Source organism: Oxyura jamaicensis (assembly GCF_011077185.1).
Source record: "Oxyura jamaicensis isolate SHBP4307 breed ruddy duck chromosome 1 unlocalized genomic scaffold, BPBGC_Ojam_1.0 oxy1_random_OJ106551, whole genome shotgun sequence".
Classification (NCBI taxonomy): domain Eukaryota; kingdom Metazoa; phylum Chordata; class Aves; order Anseriformes; family Anatidae; genus Oxyura; species Oxyura jamaicensis.
The window spans coordinates 514-12,296 of NW_023303234.1; the positions used below are offsets into that span (position 1 = coordinate 514).

At 48.0% G+C, this 11,783-nt stretch overlaps 1 protein-coding gene across 1 annotated transcript in view; it reads right to left on the minus strand.

Annotated features, from left to right (window-relative positions):
- Window positions 1–428: 428 nt before the first annotated feature.
- Window positions 429–11,783, minus strand: part of LOC118156927 (desumoylating isopeptidase 1) — a 28,478-nt gene continuing 17,123 nt past the window's right edge. The window contains exons 2-7 of the mRNA XM_035311159.1: window positions 11,419–11,513; window positions 4,586–4,607; window positions 3,604–3,673; window positions 2,883–2,992; window positions 1,944–2,066; window positions 429–778 (exon numbers count right to left, since the gene is read on the minus strand). Of these exons, the coding sequence (XP_035167050.1) occupies window positions 685–778; window positions 1,944–2,066; window positions 2,883–2,992; window positions 3,604–3,673; window positions 4,586–4,607; window positions 11,419–11,509 (510 nt within the window). The 5' untranslated portion in view covers window positions 11,510–11,513 and the 3' untranslated portion in view covers window positions 429–684. The remainder of the gene's footprint in view (window positions 779–1,943; window positions 2,067–2,882; window positions 2,993–3,603; window positions 3,674–4,585; window positions 4,608–11,418; window positions 11,514–11,783) is intronic.

Sequence of the window (11,783 nt, forward strand, 5' to 3'; positions counted from 1 at the left end):
CACCTGCATCTTGCCATATGAGGCTCCTGGTAATTTTCATTTGCAGCCTCCCACCCACACAGAGCTAATCCCATTGAAAGTTTCAGCTCCGAAAGTGATGCTGACTAGCTCAGCTAGGCCACCCTTCCCACTCAGCTGTGCCATTGCAAATAGTCTAATCAGATGAGTTGAGCTTGTCCCCTGAGCAAATAACACAGCGTTAACGAAATACGCGTTAGACTAGTACAGGGACACCTTCACTTCCTGGGCTTCAAATACTTCCTTTGTCTTCTTGCTACAGACTTCAGCAAATACCCCCAGAATACAGGCAGTGACAAGAGAAAGAGATCTGAGCCTGCAAGGGATGGCTAGGACATGCCCTTTACATCAAAACGCGTAACGGGTGCTTGAATATTCATGGAATGAATTCCCACTTACCAGCATGGGAGTTACTTAGAAAGTGTCAGCCTAACTCAGACAAGACAGCCTTTATAAATTAGTACAACACTATTAGAAATTATGGCAATCTTTTTGGTAGCATTGTCTTACATGCACCCTGATAACCCTCTCCCTAGGAAATTTTAAAACTGGTCCTGTAATTTCCATAGAGTTAATTCTGATGGGAAATTATAAAATAGAAATCTGGTAGATTCACGTTTAAAAAGGAAGAGGCTTGGTGAGGCTGGGCACAATGGGTCACTCCTGTTAGCTCTGTCCATTATGTCTGCTGAAGGCATTTCCTCCAGGTGTCTGGATCTGGATGGTGTCCAGGAGGGGCCTTAAAGCTTGTCCAAAAGGTCTGAGAAGGCAAAGAAATAAACATATCAAATATCTTGCTTGAACAATTTTTCCCATTTACTACTGAAATGGGCTTACTTCCTAGACTGGAATCAAATCACCATAAACAGAAGTAAAGTTGATGAACAGACTTTCACTTTTCACTACAAGCAAACTAGATTTAACTTATCATACAGAATTTACTGTTCAATAGCTAAGGATCTTAAATCTGATTTTATATATAAAGGTGATTCCGAGTCCTAACACACCCATGCTGCTAATGTGGTATTAGCGTGTCTGAAACTGGCTTTCAGTAATTCATTCTACTTAAGCATGCGAATGAAATCCCTGTTATGCAACTGCAGTTCTTCATTAAGCACCACATCAGTGTTAAAGACTAGAAGAATAGCCCCTAGTCCCCTTGTAAGACAGTGATTCAACACACAGAGAATAATGTCTGTTGCAATCCTGTAGCACCAAGTTTGTCTTTTGGTGTGACTCACTCTGTTACAGACTGACTGAGAGATCTGAGGAAATAAGAGCCCACAGCAGCAGATGTGTCTCTCAAATGATGTGGTATGCCACTGCCACAAGAAGTAAGACCTAAACAATGGAGTTAAATCACCCTGCTGGGATCCTCAGTAGTTCAGAGTACAACAGAAGAGGTCGAGCTGACCTACCTTAATTTCCTCTCTTTCATATTTTTTCCATTCAGTTCTAGCTTTAAAGCTGCACCAATAACTTTAAAATTACATCTCCCTTGCCTCTTCACAAGCAAAACTGACATCTCCACTGGTGCTTAGAGTATTAGACGTGACCTTTGAGATATACTGGTTTCTCAAGACAAAAAAAGACAAAACCAAAAAGCTACCAAACAAAATACACACTTGCATCACTTCCAGAAAGTCCCTTTACGTGTCTGGTCACAAAAGAGAGGCCCTCACAAAGTAGCTAACTTAAGATAAAGACAGAAGAACAACTTTCTTTCACACCTTCTCAGTAATGCCAGTGCCAGTTAGCATCTGTCGTACGGTGTTGTAAGCGTTAAAGAAAGCAAACAGCATCCTTTCCCTAATCTCATGCTGGTTCTCACAAAGCCAGCAGAAACTGGTACTGCTGCCTCTGTCAGATATTTAAGCGTTAGCATGAAGCAATACGCTACAGAGAGAAGCAGAATGCATACTCACGTGGCAAGAACTTCAGATGGAAGGTCGGTGATGTAGGAAGGGATTTTTCTTCCTGTCAGGAACTGTGCCACTTCATTACTGAAGGTGTTGCAGTTATGTTCAAAGATGTTGTAAGACTCACTTCTGTGCCACAGGAAAGGAATTGAAACACGAAAGGAGAGACTCAGCAATAAATCTAACAAGAAAAACTTAGACCACTAATGAGGAACATCTCCTTACATCAGCACTTTTCTCCCCTTCCAACAAAGGCTGCTAAGTCAAGTACATAAAACACAGACACCAATTCACCTTCAAATTCAATTGAATCAGGGTGGAAAACGACATCTCTCTGCATCACTGACTCTATACAATGTTTTTGAAGGGTAAGTGAGGTCAGGTTTCTTCGAGTAAAACCACAGAAGGAATAAGGAAAAAAAAGTCACAGGAATTATTGACATTGAAATGTAGCCAGAACACTAAATGCTACCATTTCCTATCCTCTTGAGAAGCTGACAAGACTCTTTAACAACCAAGACCTTGCTTTTACTTATCTGAAAGTTGGCAGCTTTACTACAACGCTTCACCCATGACTCATGGGGCAAAGCACTATTTACTGAAATATTTCATACAGTGCCTTCGTTTTCCCTGGTGATCTTCTTAAAAGCATTTTAGGCGTTATTCCATTTTGAAAACAACAACAAAAAAACACAAAAATACAACAACAAAACAAACGCGAAAGACTTCCTGGTAGAATGTCCTCCCAGCCTAGCTCAGGGCTGGCACACGAGGGGGTTGCCTAGCTGTACGTATCAGTTCCAGTCTCGTGTCTGGAGAGTACTAATACACTAGGCAGACAAAGTGTTGTGAATGGGATGGGTTTCATAAGACCTTTCTCCCTCTTTCCCTAAAAGCCTTTTTTTTTTTTGGCACGCAGATTTTATAGCAAAAGCTCCTACTTACCGGAACATAGATTCCCCCAAAGACGACAGATATTCCAGAAAAATTTCTTCTGTGACTTCAGTGTTCCCCAGGTCAACAACCAAGTCTGGGGGGCCAAGCAGCGTTCCTCCCTGGAACGATTAACACCCAGAAGACAATGTTAAAATTAACAGACTGAATTATCTGTTGAATTATCGCTGAATCGAGCTATGGTTTCTCTAGGCACAGAAGGAGGAACTTTTAGTTTATCAAGCAAGGAGCCCTACTGGCCTTCCCCATTCTCCACCCAGAGAATGAGAGGTTATGTACTGAAAGCTCTAAAATATAGAAAAATTCTGCTTTAGAAGAACAGCCCCTCAGTTTCACTTCTCCAATGGCAGAAAGGTCTGTCAAAGCATCATGGAGTTTTTGTTTCTTTAGTCTTAAAAAGAGTTCCTTGAGTTGCCAAGTCTGCATGCAAAGACTATCCACACAAAATCTGACAGTGTCACTCTGGGAGTGCATCTGCAGCATCTGTCTATTCAGGGCATCATTAGTGGAAGCAATCCCCCAACCTGTATTTAGCTGGGCTTGAATCTACTGTCCGTGTTCTTCTCCTCAGATGCCCAGGGCAACCATGGCAAGCAGCCACACCTGGTGAATTCAGAACTCTCTTCACTTGCTGCTTTTCTAAATGACACAAGCAAATCTGATCTGTAACCTATCACAAAATCATCTCATCAGAAAACTAAGGGTAACTTACAGGTGCGCAGCTGGAAATTCCCCCACTGTCAAAGAAGAACTCATCCTTATGGACTATTATGGAGGTGTGCCTGCCACAGAGAATAACAAACAGGTGAAACAAAGGAAACATTTAACCTAGCACGTTAATCACCAGTATGTGGTCAAGGTCATCGCAAAGTCAGTAACTGAAGGGAAAAGTCAACGCATTTCTGTGAGGAGGAACAGTATCTGCTGGGACAGGAAAACAAATGGAAATGATTATCAACCCTACTGTAACACTGTAGGAGGTTGGGGAAGAAGGGCTCAGCTAGGCGCCTAAGCATGAATGAACACAGGAAGATAGGGACTTCCACACCAGCATGAGATCTCCAGCAGCCTCCTTCCGCTCAAGGGTTGAGGGTGAAGTTGCAGAGATAGCCGCAGAGCTAGCTCTGTCTCACTCTGCTGACAGAAGTGTCTGACTGATAGCAACCCACTGAGAATAAGGCTGGGCAAGGACTAGAGAGGGCTTGAGAGATACACAGAAGGTAGCATTTATTTAAAAAACAAAAACAAAAAAAGCTTTCTGAACTTGACCTACAGCAAACTGGGAAATTATTTGCAACTGAATGTAGCCACGGTTCTTACAAACCAGGAGGCTGGATTCTAGAATACCTTCTTCCCACCTACTCTTTTACTCTCACATTTAGTCCTGCAATTAGAAGACAGCGTCTGGGACAAGGACAACATCCTGAACCCTTGAAAACGGGTACAAGTGAGCACTAAACACAACAATGACTAGAAACTGTTCTCATGAGATCCTAGCTTTGATTCTAGAGGTTTAACCAGCACCTGACTGTACGTAATTTTACTGTCAATCTGTATTCAGGAACAGAAAGTGCCTTGGTCTCTCTTCAGCACTAGTGTTTTTAAGATCTGCAGCATATATAACCTCATGTTGATAATACTTCCTACGCCACAGGAGTTAACACACATTATGCAAGTTAAATCTAGTCACTTACCAGATGCCTTCCAGCTGTTTCCCTGTATGCAGAAAAAAGAAGATAGTTATTAGCAACGTATTCTCCAGATTGCAGCCTACCTTCTGTCAATCACAAAGGAACCTTGCCTATTATTTCACCATGACAGCATCCCCAAAGACCCACCTTTCATCCCAGAGTCACTTCTAAAGAAGTGGTATGTCTTTTTTTCCCCAAAAGTGGTATGTCTTTTTCTCTGTCCACACCAGCGCCTGCATGCAGAGCTGGCAGTGCCACCCTACCCTGCCAGTGCTTTACTTTCCTTGGGCTTTTGCCTACAGACAAAGGAGGGAAACCTTATCCTACAGTTAGAGTCTTCAGTCAGGACCAGAATAGTTGGGTTTTGCACTGATTTCACAGTCGCAAGCAGTCCGCCAGCATAAAGCACTGAGTTTTCTTTTTCAGTGACTGATCTGACTTGAACCAATTATCTGTGGTGATGGTCTCTACGATCAGCTGTCCTACGGCCTCCCCACCTCTTAAAAACTAAGTGCATGCGTGGAGGGGAATTAGTGTTGTAGCTTATACAAGTTATAAAATCAAACTCTGTTTCGTAGAACACTGCAGCAGCAACGATACGCTCTGAGCACAGCTAAACTGATAGCATGGTTGTGTCTTAGAGGTAGTCTCTTCTGAAATTCTTTTCCAGTTCCCTGACACGTTTTTTTTTCAAGTGTCCTCAGCAGGCCAGTTCACACACCACTGTCCTCTACATCCAGGCAGCACCTCTCCCGAGAACTTTTGTTGTCACAGCCTCGCTTTTAAATGCCAGAATGTGACTTGATCACCTGCAGGTTTCCTAGAACTAGACTAAGAACACCGTAGACTGATGACAAATAATAAAAAAAAAGCTAGCTGAACATGAGAGGCATTGTGCCAGTAAGAATTTGTTAAGAAAGTGCTGCTGGGCTAACTTTGGGCCAACAGCCTTTGCTGTGGTTTGGACACCATCTGTTTGCATCAGATGGGCATCAGGCCTCCCAAAGCCTGCTGCAGACCTCAATTCCTGAATTCTAGGCCACCACGTCCAGATATTTTTCTCTTCCTTTCATTTTTTCCTCCTTTCAGTGAAGCTTCAGAGCTTTGGTCTTTTTAAAATAAAGACATAATAATTAAAGCCAGTTCTATTCAAACGCTTGTGACAATAAAACTTTTCTTGGCTATCTTAAGAGCCACTGCCTTGCCAATCCTCCCATGAGGATAATCCTTCAGGACTTCCAAGAACGGGATGCCTACGTGTCCAGGTAAGGAAAGAACTGTCACCACTGTAATTTTCTCACTTAAGTTTGATGCAAAATAGGCACGGAAATGGGTACCTGCTTCAGATGAGGGTCACACACAAGTGGAGGCAAGGAAAAGCCTGACTGACGCCTGTACTGTCACAACAAAGTGAGCATACACAGCCTCGTTGTAGGTGGACTGATCTGTCACTACCGTGGCCCACAGCCAGGCAGCAAGCGTATTCTGTCATCCTGTTGCACAGAAATGTGGGCACGGAGCAGGATGGAGGCCAAAAGATAGCAGCAGCGATGAGAGAAGTGGAGCAGCGTGTCGCAACATCTCAGGAGGATCTGCTGCCTCTTGAGCATGTCCCACCCCACTGAACTGGATCCTCTGGCCCTCGTCCCACACCTTGCCCATCAGAGCTTTTGCCCCGCATCCTGGAGCTGCCAGAAACCCGTGACAGCACAGCTCATCAGCAACAGCAGCTAGGTAGGGTACAGGGCACTGCCTTCAGCAGCTGGCCTACCACCTTGGCTTTGCATAGTTCGTGTTCTGTTTATCTTAATACATTAATGCACATTTGTATTCACAATAAATCACCTTTTTCCAAGAAGAAACTGTTTCAAAGGCAGCATAGGCTAGAATTGTACCTGCATCCTTGAATGCTAAAAGCAAAAAGAACATCCGAGTATTTACTTTCACATGTACAAGCACTTCTCCAGCAAGCAGTAAGGTAAGGCCTTCTACAGAGCTGTCAGTTTGCACCTAGATTCTGCACACAGGTGAAAGTCACTGCAGACACCGACAATGTCACAGGTGCTACTGGGAGCCTGCTTATCTGGCTACAACACCCACCTTAAAATATCACTGCAGCAAAGGCTGCACACGGGGCTGCTCCGGCAAGACTGCAGGCAGCAGGTTAAGGCAGGCGATTCTGCCCCTCTGTTCAACACTTGAGACCTTTTCATGCTCGGTTTTGAACCCCACGATACAAAAGATACTGGGTTGATGTACTGGGATGGACAACTCGCTCAATCAAGGAGCGGGTGAGAAAACTGGGTCTGCTCAGCCTCAAAAAGAGAGGGCCATGAATTGTTATTGCTGTCTACAGTTACCTAATGGCTAGAGAGAAAAGGGAGCCTCGGTTCTGGAGATGCTCAGAACTCAACCGCACAAGGCCCCAAGGAACCTGTTCTCACCGGATCTACCTTGAACAGGACCTCCAGAGATCCTTCTCCACCACTGTGGCTCCCTGATTGCTTGAAGGCAAAAAAGAGCAAACAATTCAGGAAATGAACTTTACATTAATCTGTACTCTAGCCAAAGGGGCTCCTCTCTGGCTTCAACACACCCCAAGCCCACAGTCAACAACAGCAGAGCAGCTCTGGGCTAGCACAGCTCCACAAGGCAGGTGTGTCTGAGGCCAGCTTCTGCCAGGCGCTGCTTTGAATGGAGCTGCTGTTTCTGCTCAGCCCCTCTAAGACACCAACCAGGCTGGCACCGTGGAAAACACGCGCCAGATCCGCAGTGCTGATGACAACAAGGCACCCATGGTAGCTCCCCGGCCTGTCGCAGACAAAACAAAATCCCTTTCTGCCACTGGTGGGCTGTGCCTGGCTAGAGATACCACTTAGGAATGCAGTGCAAGCCTCCCCAGTGCCAGCGCAGCTGGGCAGTCCCACCGCTGAGAAAGCTGCTCTTACTAACCACGGCTGCATCACCCAGAGGTATCCAAGACCAAAAGCTGCTGGCATGCTGATGCAGTTCCACTGCCACCCTCCTAAGAAGGAGAAGTAAAGCAGTTAGGACAGCCTGAAAAATGAGTTGTGTCTTGTATCACAGACAATATCCAGCAGCAGGCACAAAATCCCCTGCTCGCAGCCTCTGAAGGTACGACGCACGCCAGCCCTAACCCTATGACCAAGGAAGGGTCTGCACTGCTCTGTCCCCACAGCCAGTTGTATCCAGGCCTGGCAGTGATGCTTCCAACCAACCTGCTGCTGGCAGCATTGCCCAGCTTCACAAGTAAAAGGTCAAGCTTGGCAGGGAGCCGCCCCAAATAATCCTAGAACAGGAGTGTCCACATGGGATGCTATTGTTGGGCATCTGCTGTTGATCCAGGTAAAACAAGGTAACAGTACGATGCATAGGGAGTTTAAATATTCCAAGGGACTTCTGGCTGTTGAGAAGGAAGGGGTATTGCAAATTTAGCTGAAGGCACTTAATCAAACAGCAAGTAGTGCATATGGCCAAGTTACCAGGTATCAGCTGTCCCACTGTAGTTACCTGTGGGCAAGCTCAGCCTGCAGTAAACGTGGGGTAATTCAGTTTAATTTCAGCTGCTGCCATTACACGCTGCTGTAAGGCAGATTACTCGTTTGTCACAGATGAAGAACACGGGCATGGAAGTTACCGTGCCATAGCTGTGAGATTTTAGGATGATAGCTCCTTAAGCTTTGGAAACCCGATCAATATCGGGCCTCTTAAGTCTTTCTTTCACTTGCTGAGGTGCTCATATGGGTATTTCCTGAAGATACTCAGCAGAGCTCGGGAAGGGATGTCAATTACGCATAGATCCGTGCACTTAAGCATCTCAGAGATTTAAATTGTTGAATGAGGCCAAGTTTCATCTGGCAATTAAACATGCGTTTTTTTGTGGTTGGTGGCTGTTATTTTTGTTTATACCATTCATGCTGCAAATAGCTTTCTTGCTCAAGTACATACCATAGAAATATGAGAAAAACAACAACACTCAAACGCGTTAAAAAATGGCAGGAGCCTCAGCTTAGCTACAGGAACAGGGAGAATGGAATGGATTTGTTTGTTGTGCTGCTGCAGGAGACTGCCATCATGAGCATGAGGGTGTTTTGAAAGAAAACAAACCTGAATAATTTTAGAATAACAATCACATCAGATTACTTCCATGCTTGGGTTTATCTGGAAGGCCAAGCAAAAGGAAGATTAGATGCTCACCCGTCGATTTTATGGGCAGAGTCAATTTGTTAATCTTGTGATGTCATTTATTCCTGTGCATTTTAAATATCACGCAAAAACAGAGTTTGCATATTAATCCAAATTATTAGACTGAAGGGCAGAAGAGCTGAGACTTGAAGGAATCATATAAGGAGATGGATGTTTATCCCACTTAGAGCTTGTTGTTCATCCCTCAACTCAGGAACAGCTTTTTAAAATGGAAAGTTATCCTAATTAGTCAAACACTTTCTCCTACACGATATCCAGGGTATTCAACTGAAGGAAAAGACTAAGAGAGGGCGGAGGGTGCTTCATTTCCCTTCCCCTCGAGGTGCCTGGAGAGACCAAGCAGGGAACACTGTGGGAGGGAATTGCACTTGATTTTCATGAAATCCCTAGCAAGCGTTTTGGAGCAGAGCTGATGGGATCTCACAGCAGAGCAATTTAACGCTTTTTGGAAAGCGAGGAGGTGAGGTAGTGTGCTGCGGTTAGGAAAAAGGAACAAAGCAGAAGGTACTTTCTTTTGACAGTTATCTTTTGCTCCAACTCTTTCGGGGCTGTGAGGGCCTTACAGCTAAACGCACTGCTGCCAGTCAACCCACCCTTAATTCGACCGCAGCGAGCCAAAGCTGCTGCAGTAAACTAAGGTCCTGCCCATCCTGTGAGTCACGTGGGCAATAACCTCAGTTACAGGACAGGAGAACTTAAAGAGCTGCAAGGCATTTTTCTTTAAGCCCACGATGCAATGGGATTTTAATCGTCCTTAAAGACTTCTCTCAATATCATCTTCAAAACCTGAACAATTGAGCTTGCAGTGCTGTTATCCTCCCTGTTATCCACCTCCCACAGAATCAGGTGGATTCCATTTTCTGTTCTGCAAACAGAGATCTCATTACATGTGTAAACATGCCACACCTGATATCAAAGCCAACCGAACTTCAGTGGTTGGTCACTTACACCTTAGAATAGAAATATTCACCAAAAAGTTACAGGAATCTCATAAAAAAGTAACAAGAACAGAAGCAGTCTGGGTAAAAATGAATAGACTTGCCAAGACTGGTGAAGATGTGCCCAAGGGGCATGACTAAGTCACCCCAAAACCTGCAAGGAACAATGCTGTGTGGCTCTGCTGTTCAGGTTCATCATTCGGCCACAACGGAGAGAACTGATCTTGAACAAGGCAGGATAAACTGATCCTTGAATGCTGCACGGACATAATACCTAATACCTCTGGATCCTATTAGCACAGCTAAGGGCACCACGCGGTGATGCTCTCACAGCAGCCAGCCCCACGAGGAGGGATTCACCCCGGTTTGGCAGAGGGATCAGCTATCACAGAGCCACGGGCTGGTTTGGGCTGGGAGGGACCTCAAAGCCCACCCAGTTCCAGCCCCCTGCCATGGGCAGGGACACCCCCCACCAGCCCAGGCTGCCCAAAGCCCCATCCAGCCTGGCCTTGGGCACCTCCAGGGATGGGGCAGCCACAGCTGCTCTGGGCAGCCTGTGCCAGGGCCTCACTGCCCTTATAGTGAAGAATTTCTTCCTTACACCTAACCTAAACCTATTCTCCTTTAGTTTAAAGCCATTCCCCTTGCCCTATCCCTACACTCCCTGGCAGAGCCCCTCCCCAGCTTTCCGTAGGCCCCTTTAGGTACAGGAAGGCTGCTGTAAGGTCTCCCCAGAGCCTTTTCTTCTCCAGATCACACTTGTTTCTTGTTAAAGCACGGGTATTTCAATATAGGCAACGTCACAGAACTGACACAGAATACCGTGAGTAGACTTGACAAACATTTAGCGCCAAGTAACCCAACAAATCGTTTCCTCTTCAGCGTCGGGTTTTCCCTGATAACACACAGCTTGTGAACTGATGGAAGAAGGGGGAAAACAGCTACTGAGCGCCTGGAAGTTAACGCGCAGGGAAGGAGCAGCGGCTTTAGAAGCCGAACAGAAATAAAGCAGCAGGGTGCAGGCGGCAAGACGAGCGTTGTCTCCACCGCTTTGCTCTCCGGGCGGTTTCTGAAAGCAGCCTGGAGGTACGACAGACCCGCGTGAAGACGCACAGCAAGAAGGGGGGAAAAGCCGGAGGGAGGGACTGCAGGGGCTTTGTCCCGCGGGTACCCCGGCCGGACCCACGCAAAGCCTTGCGCCCTGCCGCTGCCTTGTCACTGTGACCAAGCAGGCCTCGCTGGCCCCGTGCCACCGCCGCCCAGCTGCGTCCCGCGGCCCCGGCAGCGACCCGCCGGGCCTGGGAAGCGTCGCCTCCCGGTACCGGGGCTCCCAGAAACGCGGCACCGAAGCACCTCGGGTGGCACGGAGAGCGGCCGGCCCGCGAGCAGTCACCGCGTGTGTGTTTATAGGCGGAAAGCTGCAGGAGCCCGGCACTCACGGCGGGTGGCGAGGGAGCCGCAGCACGGCGCGGCCAGGGCCGCCCCATTCCGGTACGGGTCCGTGCCCGGCCCCCCCGGAGCCGGTGCTGTTAAAGGCTCCCGGTGCTGCTCCCCCCGTCCCCAGGCCAGCCGCAGCCGGACAGCCGCGGATCTCCCGGAACCGGGAGCCGGTCCTCGCCCCCCGGCCCCTCCTCCGCTCCCCCTTCCCCTCCCCGCCGGCGCCGAGCTTACCGAGCATCAGCGGGCTGAGGCGGCGGGCCATGCCCTTGGACAGGTCGTACACGTAGAGCTGCACCGGGTGCAGCGCCGGCGGCTCCTCCATGGGGACGCGCGGTGCCGGCAGCCGCCCGCCGCGCCGGGGCTGGAGGGGGGCGGGCGCGAACCGGTGGCGGGGGCACGGGAGGCGGCGGCGGCGGCGGCGGCGGCGGGGCGCTGCGCGGTGCGCATGTGCGGCACGCAGGGACCGGCGGCGGCACTGCGCCGTTAGGCGGCGCGGCCGTTCCGCCCCGGGGCGGGGCCACGGGAGGGTGGGCGGGGCTTGAGGGGTATTCCCTCTTCTCATTGGGCAGAGGCGCGGCGAGTGGCAGGCGCCGGGG